The 14919-nt window shown below is 32.9% G+C and overlaps 2 protein-coding genes across 2 annotated transcripts; both read left to right on the top strand.

The window, feature by feature from the left end:
• The first annotated feature begins 220 nt into the window (after positions 1–220).
• LOC122597262 lies at positions 221–5242 on the top strand. The gene is made up of 11 exons (XM_043769875.1): positions 221–252; positions 370–634; positions 2430–2607; positions 2681–2730; positions 2844–2936; positions 3026–3114; positions 3207–3285; positions 3389–3471; positions 3542–3620; positions 3720–4753; positions 4840–5242. The coding sequence occupies exons 1-11, from the start codon at positions 221–223 to the stop codon at positions 4970–4972; spliced, it is 2115 nt and encodes a 704-aa protein (XP_043625810.1). The 3' UTR covers positions 4973–5242.
• Positions 5243–9996: 4754 nt separating this feature from the next.
• Positions 9997–14649, top strand: LOC122594992 (carotenoid 9,10(9',10')-cleavage dioxygenase 1). Its single transcript, XM_043767270.1, has 14 exons — positions 9997–10306; positions 10900–10970; positions 11067–11081; positions 11256–11367; positions 11693–11792; positions 11974–12036; positions 12167–12277; positions 12351–12535; positions 13108–13246; positions 13422–13539; positions 13628–13729; positions 13820–14071; positions 14162–14273; positions 14428–14649. The coding sequence occupies exons 1-14, from the start codon at positions 10088–10090 to the stop codon at positions 14455–14457; spliced, it is 1629 nt and encodes a 542-aa protein (XP_043623205.1). The 5' UTR covers positions 9997–10087; the 3' UTR covers positions 14458–14649.
• The last annotated feature ends 270 nt before the right edge of the window (positions 14650–14919 follow it).

Below are 14919 nucleotides of genomic sequence, written 5' to 3'. Positions count from 1 at the left end.
TTGAAAAGAAGTTTTCCTTTTACACAAAACGACGTCGTAGCACCTTCGTCTCTTTCCTATTCATAAATTCTCTTTTTCTCCCCAAAATTTATTTACCACTGTTATAATTTACAATTTCTTATATTATTTGTATTTTAAAAAATGGACTTAAAACCTTCTAAAATTAAAAAATAAATTAAAAAAAAAACAAAAAAGTATATCATACAAATAAAAATTTCAAATGGCCTTTCATGTCTCATGTCCAATTACATGGTAACTCTCTCTTGTTATGACTTCTTTCTCAGTTTAATTTCGCATAATTTTATTTTAATTATATATTATATATGTATGTATATATGTAAAATGTATATATTATTTTTGTCTGTGTAGCCGGAAAATATGCTACTGCAAATTCGGTTTTCCTCCAGATCAGACTGAGTTTGTCAATGCAGCAGCCAGTGTTAAGGAGCTATATAACAATCCGGAATCGATATATGGAAAACCTAAAACAGTTCAGATATTGGTGCCAAAAGTTGTTGTCGACATTCCGGCGGTTGCAAATGTGGTGGCGGTGGATGGCGGAGGCGATGTGGCGGCGGAGAGGAAGGCGGTGGCGGTTGTTGCGGACGGATATGATCGGAAATTTGGATATGTGGTAAGCTATGTTAGTAATGTGGTTATTTGATTTTGTAAGATATTTTTAAGTGTTTGATGATTTGTATGAATTGTTGATTGTTAGGGTTTATAACTCGTAGTTACGTATTAGACGCGAATATTTTAAGTTAGGATTCATTAGTGTTGATTAGCCTGATATATTGTTCTTTTTTTAGATTTGGGCGAATTTCTACTTTATCGGATACGAGTTTGCAGGAAATTGTGTTTTATGTGTTTGAGTGCTAAGTTAGGGTTCACTAGCAGTGGCATTATGGGAAATGTTAGCGTAAACCTGTAATCGGAGCAAGTTATAAGTGTTATGGATAAGTTTGTTTAGCATTTTTAAAACGAGTCTTTAAATGTTGTTTTACTGCGTACATGACTTGTCATTTTTGTGAGCTGAATGGATTTTGTTAATACGAGTAGTATTTTTCCATGTTGATGTTCTTATAAAAGAATTTCATATGAATTCTAGATGGTGGTTTAACTTGAAAGAACATGTGTTTCATAGTTTATGGTGGGGAGGGAGCCAATAAAGACTAATTTGTTTTCCTTCTTGGTGTTAGTTACATGTCTACATATTTATTATTATCTAAATAATTACCATTTCTAGCTCTATAGTTTGAACTTTATATGGTGCGTTTGTCAGCTTGTTGAACAATCCTTCATTAGGATATGAAGCTCTTTTAGGTGCCCAGTAAATCATCATGCATTAGTACTGTACTTCTTTGAGATTTGTAGCTAAGACATTTAAATTATGTTACACGTTAGGGGTCTTATGTACCGTGTGTCTCAGATATGAAAAGCGTAGTTCAATGTTTGAGATATGTCAAATGTTTTTGTGATCTGACATACTTCTTTGAGATATGTCAAATGTTTCGTGATTTGTAATACGATAAACCATGAAAACCTCAGATGAGCCCATGACTGGAAGAATAAGGTTATGAATACAAGTTTCAGAAATTATCATGTTAACTGTTTCTAAACATATGATAGAAAACCCATGGAATCTGAGGTCACTTGAACATCAAGGAGATAAGGCAAGGCCCTAGTAACCATAATAAGTCATCCTTCTTTAAGAGCTTATTTTTGTGCTTCAACTATCCCAATAATTAGGTTTTAGTAATAAGATGTAATTGATTCCCTGTTTATCGGTAATTGCCGAATGGGAGAAGGTTTAATGTCGAGGCTATTAGCTTTTTGGCCTCTTGAAACTCTGCCAACCACTTTCTCTTGGTTTTTACTTATTTTCATTCATATACTTGCTCGCTTCCTAACTTAATTTCAGTATGTGTTTGTAACTTCATATGATGTATACACCATACATGAGTTCGTGAATGCATGAATTTTGTGAACATGCTTTGATGTCAATTGTAGTCATTTCATCAAGTCTTTGGTCCAAGTTTCATGACTCATTATTGCTTGAAGTTGCAATTCTTGTGATGGTTTATGATGCCGCTATATTTTTGCATTCATGATTCGTATAGTGTATTTTTATTAGTTTTAAACAAATACGGTACGATGAAGTGTTGTGTTTTGAGTTCGTTTTTTGGTGCATTTGTGCTTTCTCCAATTTAATACAATCAAGGTGATTGTTTGGTATCTTCAATGGCTTTAACTATACATGGTTTATGATTGTTTGCTTAATTTAATGTCATGCAACACTAGGTGAAAATTTTCTATTTTGTCTTCCTTCTAATGTTTTATGAAAATTTCTACCCAACCTGTGAAAACTTTGCATTTCAGATTTTGCCACCTGCTTAGTACTAATGGATCAATGCATGTATTTTAACCAGGGATTGACTAAAGACTGTGAGACAGATAAGAAAGTCCTCTCAAATGCCACAGTGATGTGTCACCTCTGCTTTACGAGTGAAAATCAAAGAAATGTAAAAACCTGGAAGATGCTATCATGCAAAAGCTGTAATAAGAAATATCACAGAAGCTGTGTGAAGTCTTGGGCTCAAAATAGAGGTTTACTTAGGCTGCTAATATGTTGCTTATTTGTTGAATCTTGCTTTTGAAAACTGAGAGTTTTATTATTCAGATCTTTTTCACTGGAGTTCTTGGTCTTGCCCTTCATGTCGTTCATGTGAGGTACTTTTTACTGTTTTACACCCCCGCCCTTAGCCGTATATTTAACAAGGAATTATGCTACTTACCACACATGTGGGATCTTAGTAGAAATCAATGCTGTTTTCTGAAACCAGGTATGTCGAATAACTGGTGACCCAAACAAGCTTATGTTTTGCAAAAGGTGTGATGGAGCGTATCACTGTTATTGCCAACAGCCGGCACACAAGGTGAAATAAAATATGAAAACCCTTCATATTGTTTATTCCACATTATGATAGAGGTCTTATGATGTATCTGGTGGTACTAAATCGTGCAGAACGTTAGTAGTGGACCTTATCTTTGTCCTAAGCATAGAAAGTGCCATAGTTGTGCATCTACAGTTCCAGGAAATGGTTTAAGTGTCAGGTATCCTTTTTTACTCATATGAAAGCCAACTACAATTTGATGCATATTTGTTTTTTTTTTAACCTTATTTGGTACTGTACAACAATTTGCAGGTGGTTTTTAGGGTATACTTGTTGTGATGCTTGTGGGAGATTATTTGTTAAGGGAAATTACTGTCCTGTTTGTCTGAAGGTAATTTATATTTTTCTAGATTTCCAAGCGAACTAAGTTGTGCACCTTCTTTTGTGAATGTGACTATATACATTTTCATGTTCAACTTTTTGGTTGAGTGTAGGTCTATAGAGACTCTGAATCAACGCCCATGGTGTGTTGTGATGTCTGTCAGCGCTGGGTTCATTGTCATTGTGATGGAATTAGGTGTGCTTTTGACCTTTAATATGCCATATTTTAGCCACCCAGTTTACTAACTGTTGGAAACATTGTACAGTGATGAAAAATATATGCAATTTCAAGTAGATAATAACCTGCAGTACACATGTGCCACATGTCGTGGAGATTGCTACCTGGTATGACTAAACAATAGTTCGTTAAAATGAATCTTGGTGACCTAAGGCCTATGTATTACAAAGTAGCCTTTTATCTTTTTGCTCCTTTTTATTGCTCAGGTCAGAGATCTTGAAGATGCTGTCCAAGAAATCTGGAAAAGGAAAGATAAAGAGGATCGAAATTTGATTGCTAGTCTGAGGGTGGCTGCTGGTTTACCAACTCAAAAAGAATTATATTCTGTACAACGATATTCAGATGATGATGATGATGATGATGATGATGATGATAGGGCATTACTTGCAAATGAGCATGGGCATTCATTAAAGTTCTCTCTAAAAGGAGTGGCTAATAAATCTCCAAATAATAAATCTGCAAGCAAAAAGTATAGCAAGAAAAAGGGATTCCATACTTCATCTTTTAGTAAAAATGAACCACGAATTAAAGGTCAAAGTGATGCTCAATTAACTGGATATAAGAACAAGGATGACGGTGAAGCGTCTGAAATTGCTGGAATTTTGACCCGTGGGGTTTGGTCAAGCAAGGAGGTCATCAAGACAGATAGAAATCTAAGAGACCAGAGGAACAACGAAGGTGGGAAAAATACTGATAAGTTAGTGCACACAAAGAGACCAAAGCTCGTAATACACTTGGGTTCTAGAAACAAAGATGTAGCAAACTTACGTTCTGATCAAGAATTGATTACTTCTAATGGAGAAAGTTTAAATCAAACAAAAGGATTAAAATTAAAAGGAAAAGATGGAAACACCATCAAGATCAGAAAGTTGAATCCAGAAAACTCAAATGGAAATCTGCGTGTTTCATTTAGTAAATTTGGAGGTGAAAAGATATCTGATGGTGTAGATGATGCTCGTAAAGAGAGGGAACCTAAGCCATTGTTGAAACTGAAGCTCAAGAAGCCTTATTCTGAAAACCAGGCCTCTTGGGCCCCATCTGGGGAAGATAATAAGAGTTCAGTCAAGGTTCGAAAGTCAAAGAGAAAGCGGGCGTCACCTTTACCGTCTTCTGATGAAAGGGTGGATTACTCTTACAAAGGCATAGATGAGATCATTGATGCAAATTGGGTAATTCAGAAATTGGGAAAAGATGCAATTGGAAAAAAAGTGGAACTTCATGGACGGTCCAATAATACCTGGTGAGCGTTTCTTTCTTATAAACTTTATTGTAAATGCATTCTTATTCTCATTGGGAATCAACCTATAATTGTCACTATTGTTGCAGGCACAAAGGTACTGTGGTTGAAGTGTTTGAAGGGACGTCTATTGTGTCTATTAACTTAGATGATGGGAAGACGACTAATGTAGACCTAGAGAAAGAAAGGATTTGGTTTTACTCACAGAAGCAAAGGCAATGAGGTAAAAATTTGATGACCATGCTGATTATGTATAATTAACTTAACATAGATGTCTAGAGAGATTGCTGGAAAGTCTGAAGAAAAATTCATTTGAGGTGGAGCATTTCCATCTCTCACGTAGGTGTTTTTTCGGTTTTATAGTGTAACTATATTGTACTCCAGATGATTCCAGCCATTAGTCTAGTTTGAGAATTAAGAGTAAATGATATTTCAGTTTTGTAGACTACAAAAATGCTGCTCTTAGCTATATAATAGTACCTTTTGTAGATATATTAAGTTTGGGTCTTAAAGGTGCTATACTGTTATATTATAATTAAAGGTGCTATACTGTTATGTGCTATACAGTTTTGTAGATATTTCAGTCTATATTGTTATGTGAAAGCAAATTGATGTTGTGGCTATACTATAATTAGACCGTCTACATCTATATCTATACTCCTATACTTATTAAAAATTAAAATCTTGAAGTTTACAAGATTTGGGACATGCGATTTTACCCTTTTACCCCTCTTTATTCCTTCCCTTATTCCCTACATTTATTCTCTATATTATTTTCTTTCTGCCACAAAAATACACACACCTTCACCGCTGTCCTCAAAATCCAACCATAACCTCCACCTTCCTTCAACACCACCACCCCCGTGGAATGTCTCCATGAGACCCAAATCACCAGTGAAAATAGGGACACCTGTATTCTACTGCAGTTTTGTTTAGACGTCTTGTCAATGGTATTCGCCGCAACGCGCGAGTACCATGCTCGTTTAAGTAAAAAAAATGGCCATTTACGGTTAATTGGAAGAAAAAACAACTTTGCTGGCCGTAGTTTACTCCCAAAACATAACGACCTAAAACTTATCCCATTTATAACATAGATATATTCGGATAATAGATTGGCGATTTGATTTAGTCAAGACTGAAGGTTCACACTTTACTTAACCCCCTAATTTCTTAACAGCAAATGAATAATATGAGTCTCTATATTTTAAGAGGAGAAAAGGCAAGGCACCCTCTCATTAGTGATGCAACATAATCTATTTCAAACTTAATTTTGATATGGGGTATCTTAATACATTGCTCGGTTTTAACTACATAACGTTAAACAAGAAAATCACATTGTAATCCCCAATCATATAAAGGAATATTTATTTGTTTTATTGTAGTTCCAAGAAGAACATAGTCAGTTAAACAAACATATAAAACTTGCAAAGGTTTTGTACATCATTAAGAACTTAAATAACGAATCTAAACCTCTAATGTTCCCATTAAAGTTGAAACATCCATAAGATTTCATCATATAACCCCACAATAATATAGATACAACTACAAAAGAAAAACTCAAGACAATCAAGTGTCCTCTTTCTATGAATTCTGTAAGTACCTTTACAAACTAAACGCATATTTACTTAGTTTAATGTTATACGCTAACTGACAGTTAGATTATTACTTGATAATTGATATTAATCTTAATTGTCGCCGCGCATTGTCTTCGCCGTATATTGTTGAAGATTGTCGTAAATTAAATGAAGATAAATTTGAAAAATATAGAGAAATGAAGGTCACATAAGAGTGGCACCTTACATTTTTGAGGACATATAACATTATATTATAGATTTATAGCTACGAGTCCCGTATAACTTGAAATTTTAAGGCATTTACATATTTGCACCAACTCAGCTTAATATTGATTACACTAATTTGTTGTTTCACATGGATTTTTAATTTTACGAAATCATATCTTGTAAAAATTTTGCTTTCATGATACGAATTGTCATGTTTTTCGTTTTATCCATTTTATATTAAAAAAATGCTACCAGTAGTAAAATACAGTACAATCTTAAATTGTAATAATATGCATTGTAACAAACATTTCAACTTTATACTAATTTATTTTACATTATCTATTCTTCCGGGGAGATATGCTATAAGACCATTGTTTCCGGTGATCAACTTTGTAATGGACACAATAGACCTTTGAGAACAAAACTACAACCTAATTTTATCGTGTCAGGTAACAAATATACTTTTTGGTTTTCTTATTTCAAAAAATTTTATTTTTTAAACACCTTTCTTAACCAACCAACCAAAAATCGACAAAAATATATATTTTTTTCATCAGAGTAATATTTTTCCGTTTGCAGAAAACAGAAGAGTTAAGATGAGAGGAAGTTTGAAAGTAAACACAGGTTAGTCGGTTATATATAAAGACACATATGTTAAAATTTTATCAATTCTTAATATTTGGTTGAAAACAAGTTGTTCTAATTAAAATGATGTTAATTATCAATGCCAACAGAGACTTTGGAAAAAGCATGTCACGAACACGAAAACAATCTTGAAAATCAGTTGGTTAAAACAACGTCGGGAGAAGAAGGAAATTTAGAAATCTTTAGAGTTGAAACAGATAAGATTACGACTACATGGGCTCAGGTTTGTATTTCAAATGGTAGTATCAATGTTAAAAGCATTTTTAATTTAAAAGATTAAATATTTAATATGTACGTGAACATGTGTCAGCTTTATAAAAATGAAATTGTGTGTTATTTGATTGTATCCTGTGAAAAGAAAAGAAGTAAGTATAAGGGTAGGGGGACAACATTCTTAACTTATGTTATCTTATACTAGGTTGTTAATCAAGTCAACAGGTCAACTTAGCCGATTGAAGATATCTGAATTTTATCCTACTTATCAAAAATTTCTTTGTTAAACATTTTAACCCGATCCGAATCAAACTGACTTTAATATATATGGGTTGGTAAGTCAATTGTCTTGATTTTCAATTAAGTTGGTGGTTTTTGGGTCAAGGGATGATGAATTGACGAGTTTTATTTTGAATCAACTAGATCGATATTAGTTATATAATTTAGGTAAGTGAGTTATTAGGTTGATAATACTCAACATGAATGTGATTTTTTTAAAAATCGTTTCCAAGTCGGGTTTCAGATTGGGTCAAGCGTTGCCAGACCAATTTTATATATACATACATATATATACTCGGATGTTCGCACTATACAGTGACAATGGTGGTAGTCAGAGTGGTGTGGTGGTGGTGGTTGCTAGTGGTGGTGGCGACGGATATTGTAGGTTATTGATGTAAAGTTTTTTGATGTAAAAAAAGGTAGTGTAGATATTTTAGAAATTGATAGATAAATTTTGTAAATGAATTATTAGAAGTATTTTTCTTAAACCAAGTTCGTTAGTGGTTTCTAATGATTAAATAACGAATAGCATTCGGGACATTTCACATCCGAGGATGAAGGCTTGGTTCATCTTAAAAAGACTCAAAGTAAAGTCATACACTTTAAAGAAAAATCCCTCAAGGTATCTTCATATAGTCGAATCCAACCATTAAAAATAAAACGGAGTAGACGAGTACATTCATTAGTTGATTCGAGTTCACTTAAATATTTAACTTGGCGACCTATATTATACAAAATTGATATCTTCCTATTTTATCTAAGCAATCCAACTTGATTCAACTTTTACATTTGTTAACAACTTAATCTAAACTATATTTCCAGTTGAATAAGTTTAGGTTGTAACAAGTCATGAAAAGTAACATGACAAGCCTCAAGTTTCGATTCCAACTTAGGTTGCTCCAACAACTTAATTTGGTATTAAATTTTTTCTATTACTAAAACTTTTATCATATTGTTGACCAACAAACGTCTAGGTTGCTAGTATGAATGGTCTTAGATCTTAAACATATGTGATCATGTATAAAAGTTCATGATTCATTTTATGGTGACACGTAGTCTCATCTAGTGATATAGTTGGAGTGGGATGGATGAGTAGCCACACAAATATTCTTGGCACAATCCGTCAATGTGGCCGTTTCCTTCTCCAATCAAATATTCCCTCTACCACATTCCAAAACGCAAGTCACAAAACAACAAATGGAAATTACATAAGTATCCGCATAGTTGTAGCTGGTTTTAACATTTGACCTAGAAGTATTTTAAAATACCAACAAGTCTTTTATTTTTCAGTATTATCACTTGCAGTCTTATAATAGGTTTATAAAAGCTGGAAAATTTGTTAGACCAATTAATTTGATAACTTGTAAGAACAAACTTTTATAAACTTTAACACCTTATAATCCAAAATACAAATATCTAACTTAACAATTTTAATTTGTACTTCTTGTATTGCACTTAATGTTTAGGCTTTATAATTTTTTTTAAATAACTTTTTTTAAGATTTCAAGCTTCTTATTGCGTCTCTATTTTTAGTATCAATGGTTGCATTTTTTTTAATATACAATTAAAATATAAATATTACATTAATCCCTGAGATTTTCAGGTTACTTAAGTTATAACTTTACCTTTTAACTTTCTATGTCATACTATTTTCAAAATAAAATAAAAGTCTAAAGTTTTAAAAATCCTTTAAAAATATATTAAGTGTCAAGTCTAAAAAAATAAGTAGCTATTTGAAATGTAGCTATAAGTTAAAAGACTAAATTTTATTTTTTAAAAAAATATACCATATTTAAACACATATTGTGTTTTCCATAATTTTTCTTTAAGCTTATAATATTTTTCCAAATAAAACTCATAGTCCTATAACAACTAAACACACCCTTAATCTTAATAACTACTCTCTCAGTCCCATATTAAATTTTTAATTTTGACTTGTCAAGTCTTCTGCTTTCAACTTTGACCGTAAACTTTTTTGTTTCTATTATATAACCTTCACATAAAATATATGGACGGATTGAGTTTTAAATGTATTTTTTTATTGATATAACTCTCAACAACTATTATATAACACAAATAAAGATATTTACGGTCAAAGTTGGGAGTAAAAAACTTAATAAGTCAAAATTAAACATTTAATATGAGTGGATGAAGTCTTATTTCAATCTTACAAAAATATATATGTGAATTTCCGGGTCTATGTAATACTTTAAGGAGTTAAGGGACCAAAAGTAACAAACTCTAAAAGCTATAGACACACTTTTTTGTAACTTCCTATTTTTTTAATTTATTTAATATTATTTAAATTTGTTATGAAGTAGTAGAAGTGTAGAACACTACCAAAAACTACATACAAAACTATCGTTTAATCATTTTTAAAATCATCACACACTAGTGATAAATTGATAGTCATTCTCAGATGGGGACGATGGAGGCGGAGATACGATCACCGGCGCCGGTGACTGTAAAGCCAAATCCGAGCAAAGGAGTAACTTCAAAAGCAGTTGATTGGCTTGAAAAACTTATTGTAAAGTTAATGTATGATTCTTCACAGCCTCATCACTGGCTTTTTGGTAATTTCGCTCCTGTTGATGAAACTCCGCCCTGTACTGATCTTCCTGTTATCGGTCACCTTCCGGTCAGTTATATATATATATATATATATATATTATATTTATATATTAGTGTTTGATTTTATTTTTATATGATATCCATAATTTACTGTGAGTTAATTTGTGTTTGTTATGTTAATTAAGTTATTGGTGTATTTTTTACTTAATTAAATAATTAAGAACTTAATGCTTTTTGACTTATTAAATAAAAATAAACATCAATTGCCTATTTTTTATTAGAAATGTAGAAAACATTTTCGCAACTAAACACGCCCTAAATAATGTTATATTTTGTTGCCGAATTTTAATATTTCCTAATCCTTATATAAAGGGATAATAAATGCATAAAGTATAAATGATCCACCAAAATAACATTAATAGGAATCAACTTTAGTTTTTTTTGCGACAAAAATAGAACATACTTTGGTCACGTTACCATTTATAAAATCGAGTAAACGACCACGTCATCCATGTTGCTATATTTGTACAATAAATGAGAGTTTATATCTATTAATGGTAATTTTGGTAGATCGTTACCAATAGTAATGTAATGTGATCAAAGTTGTTATTATTATTTTTTTTGGTGCTGACATAATTTTCAAAATTTTTGTAATTACAGGAGTGCCTGAATGGCGAGTTTGTTAGAGTTGGTCCGAATCCGAAGTTTGCCCCTGTAGCTGGCTATCACTGGTACATCCATTCTCCTGTAGTTGTGGACTATGGTTAATTTTTCCCTATTTCAAGAAGAAAACTCGTACTGATATCTTAACGTTTGTTTGTGTGCAGGTTTGATGGAGACGGGTATGTTTTATTTGTTCGTTCATCTCTATATGTATACTTCTTGTTCATGACAGCGGTCACTACGAAGTAGCTAATGAAAGCCTGTGATGGATTGGGTGGATAAATGCTTATTGTAGGGAATGTATATGATTACATAAAACTATAGTCTGAACTCTGAACTACTTTACCCTGCAGTATGATCCATGGCCTCCGCATCAAAGATGGAAAAGCAACTTATCTCTCTCGTTATGTGAAGACATCTCGTTTGGCACAAGAGGAATATTTTGGAGGAGCCAAGTTTATGAAGGTATTCCGTTAAAACTGCATCCAACGTCTTTGATCTCTTCTTTACTGAGTTATTCTCAGTAAAATTATATGCTGTAGTAGACCATCTGGATTATGTTTCGAACTTTCCATATATTATCATTTTATGGCTTTAGAGTTAGTACAGCAAGCTAAGATGCTGGTTCTTTTTTTCAATATGATGAAGGCCAAAGAAACTAAGAAAGTCGATTACATTTTAACAGTCCACTATCATATGTTTTGACCACACCATAATAGTATATTTTGTTCCCAGTTCCTGCATATGTTAACATCTGCACCTAGTTACAATTTAGCTATTGTATCATCAGATAGGAGATCTTAAAGGATTTTTTGGATTAGTGATGGTCCACATGCAAATGCTTCGCGCAAAATTGAAAGTGCTTGATCTTTCTTATGGCCAGGGCACGGGTTAGTTTATTAATTCTTTACTGATATTATTCTTGTTCCTGGTTTTTTCTGGCAGCTTTAGCACAAGTTTATTTAAATGATTTGTTTATTAATTACAAAACATAATTCTTGTCATTCATCATAGTTACAGTTATGTCTGGAGTTAACTTTTAATATAACTGTTCATATTATTTTCTTTTAGGAAACACGGCACTCGTTTATCACGATGGAAAGCTCTTGGCATTATCAGAAGGAGATAAACCATGTAAGTTTTTCACTTACGTTGGACTTAAAAACGATAAAGTTACTACTTTAAGATATATCTGCTTTATCAGCTAAACCATGTTCATTATAACCTAAATCTTATGTCTGATGGATCTTCAATAATTGTTCAGATGCTATTAAGGTTTTGGAGGATGGTGACCTGCAAACTCTTGGCTTGATGGATTATGATAAGAGGCTTTCTCACTCTTTCACTGCTCATCCAAAAGTTGATCCAGTCACTGGTAAAGCCCAATCTTTACTGAGTATAATATTTATGCAATAGCATCATTTTACAAAGTAGAGGTTTGCTTTCAGGTGAGATGTTTGCCTTTGGATATGGACAAGCACCACCATATGTCACGTATCGGGTGATTTCAAAGGATGGTGCAATGAATGATCCTGTGCCAATAACGATACCAGAACCAATAATGATGCATGATTTTGCAATTACTGAGAATTATGCAATCTTCATGGATCTACCTTTGTACTTTAGACCTAAAGTATGTGACTCGTTGACTCTTAACATACTCATCACTCTTTTAGTTATATCTTATGTCTCTGTTAGAATGTTTTTGACTTTTTATAATAAGAACTCCTTAGATAAATTTAATTTTTAGGGCTTAATGCGTAAAGGTAACCCATTTAGATATCATTTCTGTTTTGGTTAACAAGTTCTTTATGCTATATCATAATTTAAAAAAATAATTAATTTAAGTTAGTTTTCTAAGAATAAGATGACCGATTTCCTCACACCATGTTAGAGAAAAGTCAACATGTCAAAAGGTACTCACACACCAGATGCCACATCATCATTTTGACATTCTTGTTACCTGAAATGGAAATTGGACCAAAGTTGGTTATTTGTTTATTGAGTTGGCTCAAATGTATGCAGCGGAATGATATTCTAACTTGTATACTTTCCACAGAATATTGGAATGGTAGTTTAAAATTTTCATTGAAGCTTATTGACGGGATTTGTTGAGTTTTTTGTTTGACTGATGTAATTTTGCTACTCTTAGGCTTAAATGTTGAATTTTTTTCTTCTTATTCTTGCTGTTTTGCTACTGTTAAGGAAATGGTGAAAGAGAAAAAGTTGATTTTCACATTTGATGCAACAAAGAAAGCTCGATTTGGTATCCTTCCACGGTATGCAAAGAATGAATCCCAGATTAAATGGTTTGAACTTCCAAATTGCTTCATATTTCACAATGGTGAGTCTTTTTTTTCATGCTTCCTTTTTTACTCTTCCTTGAAGTTGATTAGATTACTTTTAACAAAGTTTCTTTTTCTTACTTAGAGTTCATATGTAGATTATTCAAAATTTCAAAAATATTATATTCTAAAGATTGTGGAATTCTCATGTGTGCCCTTTGATATATTTACCAGCCAATGCATGGGAAGAAGGAGATGAAGTTGTTCTGATCACATGCCGCCTTCAGAATCCAAATTTGGACATGGTTGGTGGAGGTGTTAAAGAAAAGCTTGAAAATTTTGCCAATGAGCTGTAAGATTCTGATCCTTTATTAGTATCCTCGTATTGATAATTTAAGAAGCTTCTGGTACCTTTTTCTTATTAAAGTTCTATTTTTCAGGTATGAAATGAGATTCAACATGGAAAATGGTCTTGCTTCCCAGAAGAAGTTATCAGAGTCTGCTGTTGATTTTCCCAGGGTCAATGAGTCTTACACTGGCAGGTGAGTTATTATTATTTGTACTATTGTCATTTATACTATTCTAATGCTTCGTTTCTGATTTTTAATCCTTATCATTCTATGTGGTTTCAGGAAACAACGATTTGTGTACGGGACTAGGCTTGACAGCATTGCAAAGGTCACTGGAATCGTTAAATTTGATTTACATGCGGAACCTGAGGTTGGAAAAACAAAACTTGAGATTGGTGGAAACGTTCAAGGCATATACGATCTTGGGCCAGGTAGATTTGGTTCAGAGGCAATTTTTGTTCCTCGAGTGCCTGGAGTCGATTCTGAAGAAGATGATGGCTACTTGATCTTCTTTACTCATGATGAGAGCACAGGGTATGTATACAGCTCCAATAATGCATCACTGTATACATCTTAGCCTATTCAAATATATCATGATATCTGGGTGTTTGTTTTTGTGTGTAGAAAATCATCAGTAACAGTTATAGATGCAAAAACAATGTCTCCTGATCCAGTTGCAGTTGTTCAATTGCCCCATAGAGTTCCATATGGTTTCCATGCTTTCTTTGTGACAGAGGTTAGTATATCGTTTTTCTTTGATATTGTCCATCTGTATTACTTCATATGGTTAAATTAGCGCTCCATGTACATCATTGTCTTTGAGAGAGAATTTTTGGACTTCCTTTTCGTTGTATTTACCTCAATATAAAATGTTCTGCGATTTCAAACAGGAGCAAATTCAGGAACAGGCAAATTTCTGAGGCCTTAGAAGGTCAAAACACATTCAGGGGTGTATGGAAAGTTACATGTAGTACATAGCTTCTACTTCAAGTTCGTATCTGGCATCAATACACTTTTTATACGCATTGTTGGTATATCATAATATGAATCCAGTGTACAGACATCGATACTCTATATGTGATATACAGTTCCTACCGTGGCATTTATATCTACTGTGGTGTTTATTTCTCCTGTGAAGTATAAAACGTCAAGTTCTGGCCTTCCGGGCATTATATTCATGTAGATTGCTTAAAAAGATATTTATTGTGGTCATTTAATTAACTTACCATATGTGACTACCATAAGGGAATAACATATTGTGGTCACAATTCAGAAAGTAGGAATAATTGGAAAAATAGGTGATAACAGTACTTTGTTCCAACTAAAAGTATGTTGAAAATTTATGAAATGATAGAGCTGCCTCTTCTTAGCCTCTAGCTTAG

Source organism: Erigeron canadensis, chromosome 4 (assembly GCF_010389155.1).
Source record: "Erigeron canadensis isolate Cc75 chromosome 4, C_canadensis_v1, whole genome shotgun sequence".
Classification (NCBI taxonomy): Eukaryota; Viridiplantae; Streptophyta; class Magnoliopsida; order Asterales; family Asteraceae; genus Erigeron; species Erigeron canadensis.
Note: the sequence above shows the minus strand (reverse complement) of the source record. Positions and strands in the feature narration are given on the sequence as shown.

What these genes read in the sequence shown, in the direction of transcription:
- LOC122594992 (XM_043767270.1), top strand. Translation starts at nt 10,088, where the DNA reads ATGGGGACGATGGAGGCGGAGATACGATCACCGGCGCCGGTGACTGTA. An exon ending in TTCTTATGGCCAGGGCACGG is followed by an intron (nt 11,793 to 11,973) that starts GTTAGTTTATTA and finishes ATTTTCTTTTAG; the next exon opens with GAAACACGGCACTCGTTTAT. An exon ending in ATGCTTTCTTTGTGACAGAG is followed by an intron (nt 14,274 to 14,427) that starts GTTAGTATATCG and finishes GATTTCAAACAG; the next exon opens with GAGCAAATTCAGGAACAGGC.
- LOC122597262 (XM_043769875.1), top strand. Translation starts at nt 221, where the DNA reads ATGGCCTTTCATGTCTCATGTCCAATTACATG. An exon ending in GTCTTGGGCTCAAAATAGAG is followed by an intron (nt 2,608 to 2,680) that starts GTTTACTTAGGC and finishes TTTATTATTCAG; the next exon opens with ATCTTTTTCACTGGAGTTCT. An exon ending in GGAAATGGTTTAAGTGTCAG is followed by an intron (nt 3,115 to 3,206) that starts GTATCCTTTTTT and finishes AACAATTTGCAG; the next exon opens with GTGGTTTTTAGGGTATACTT.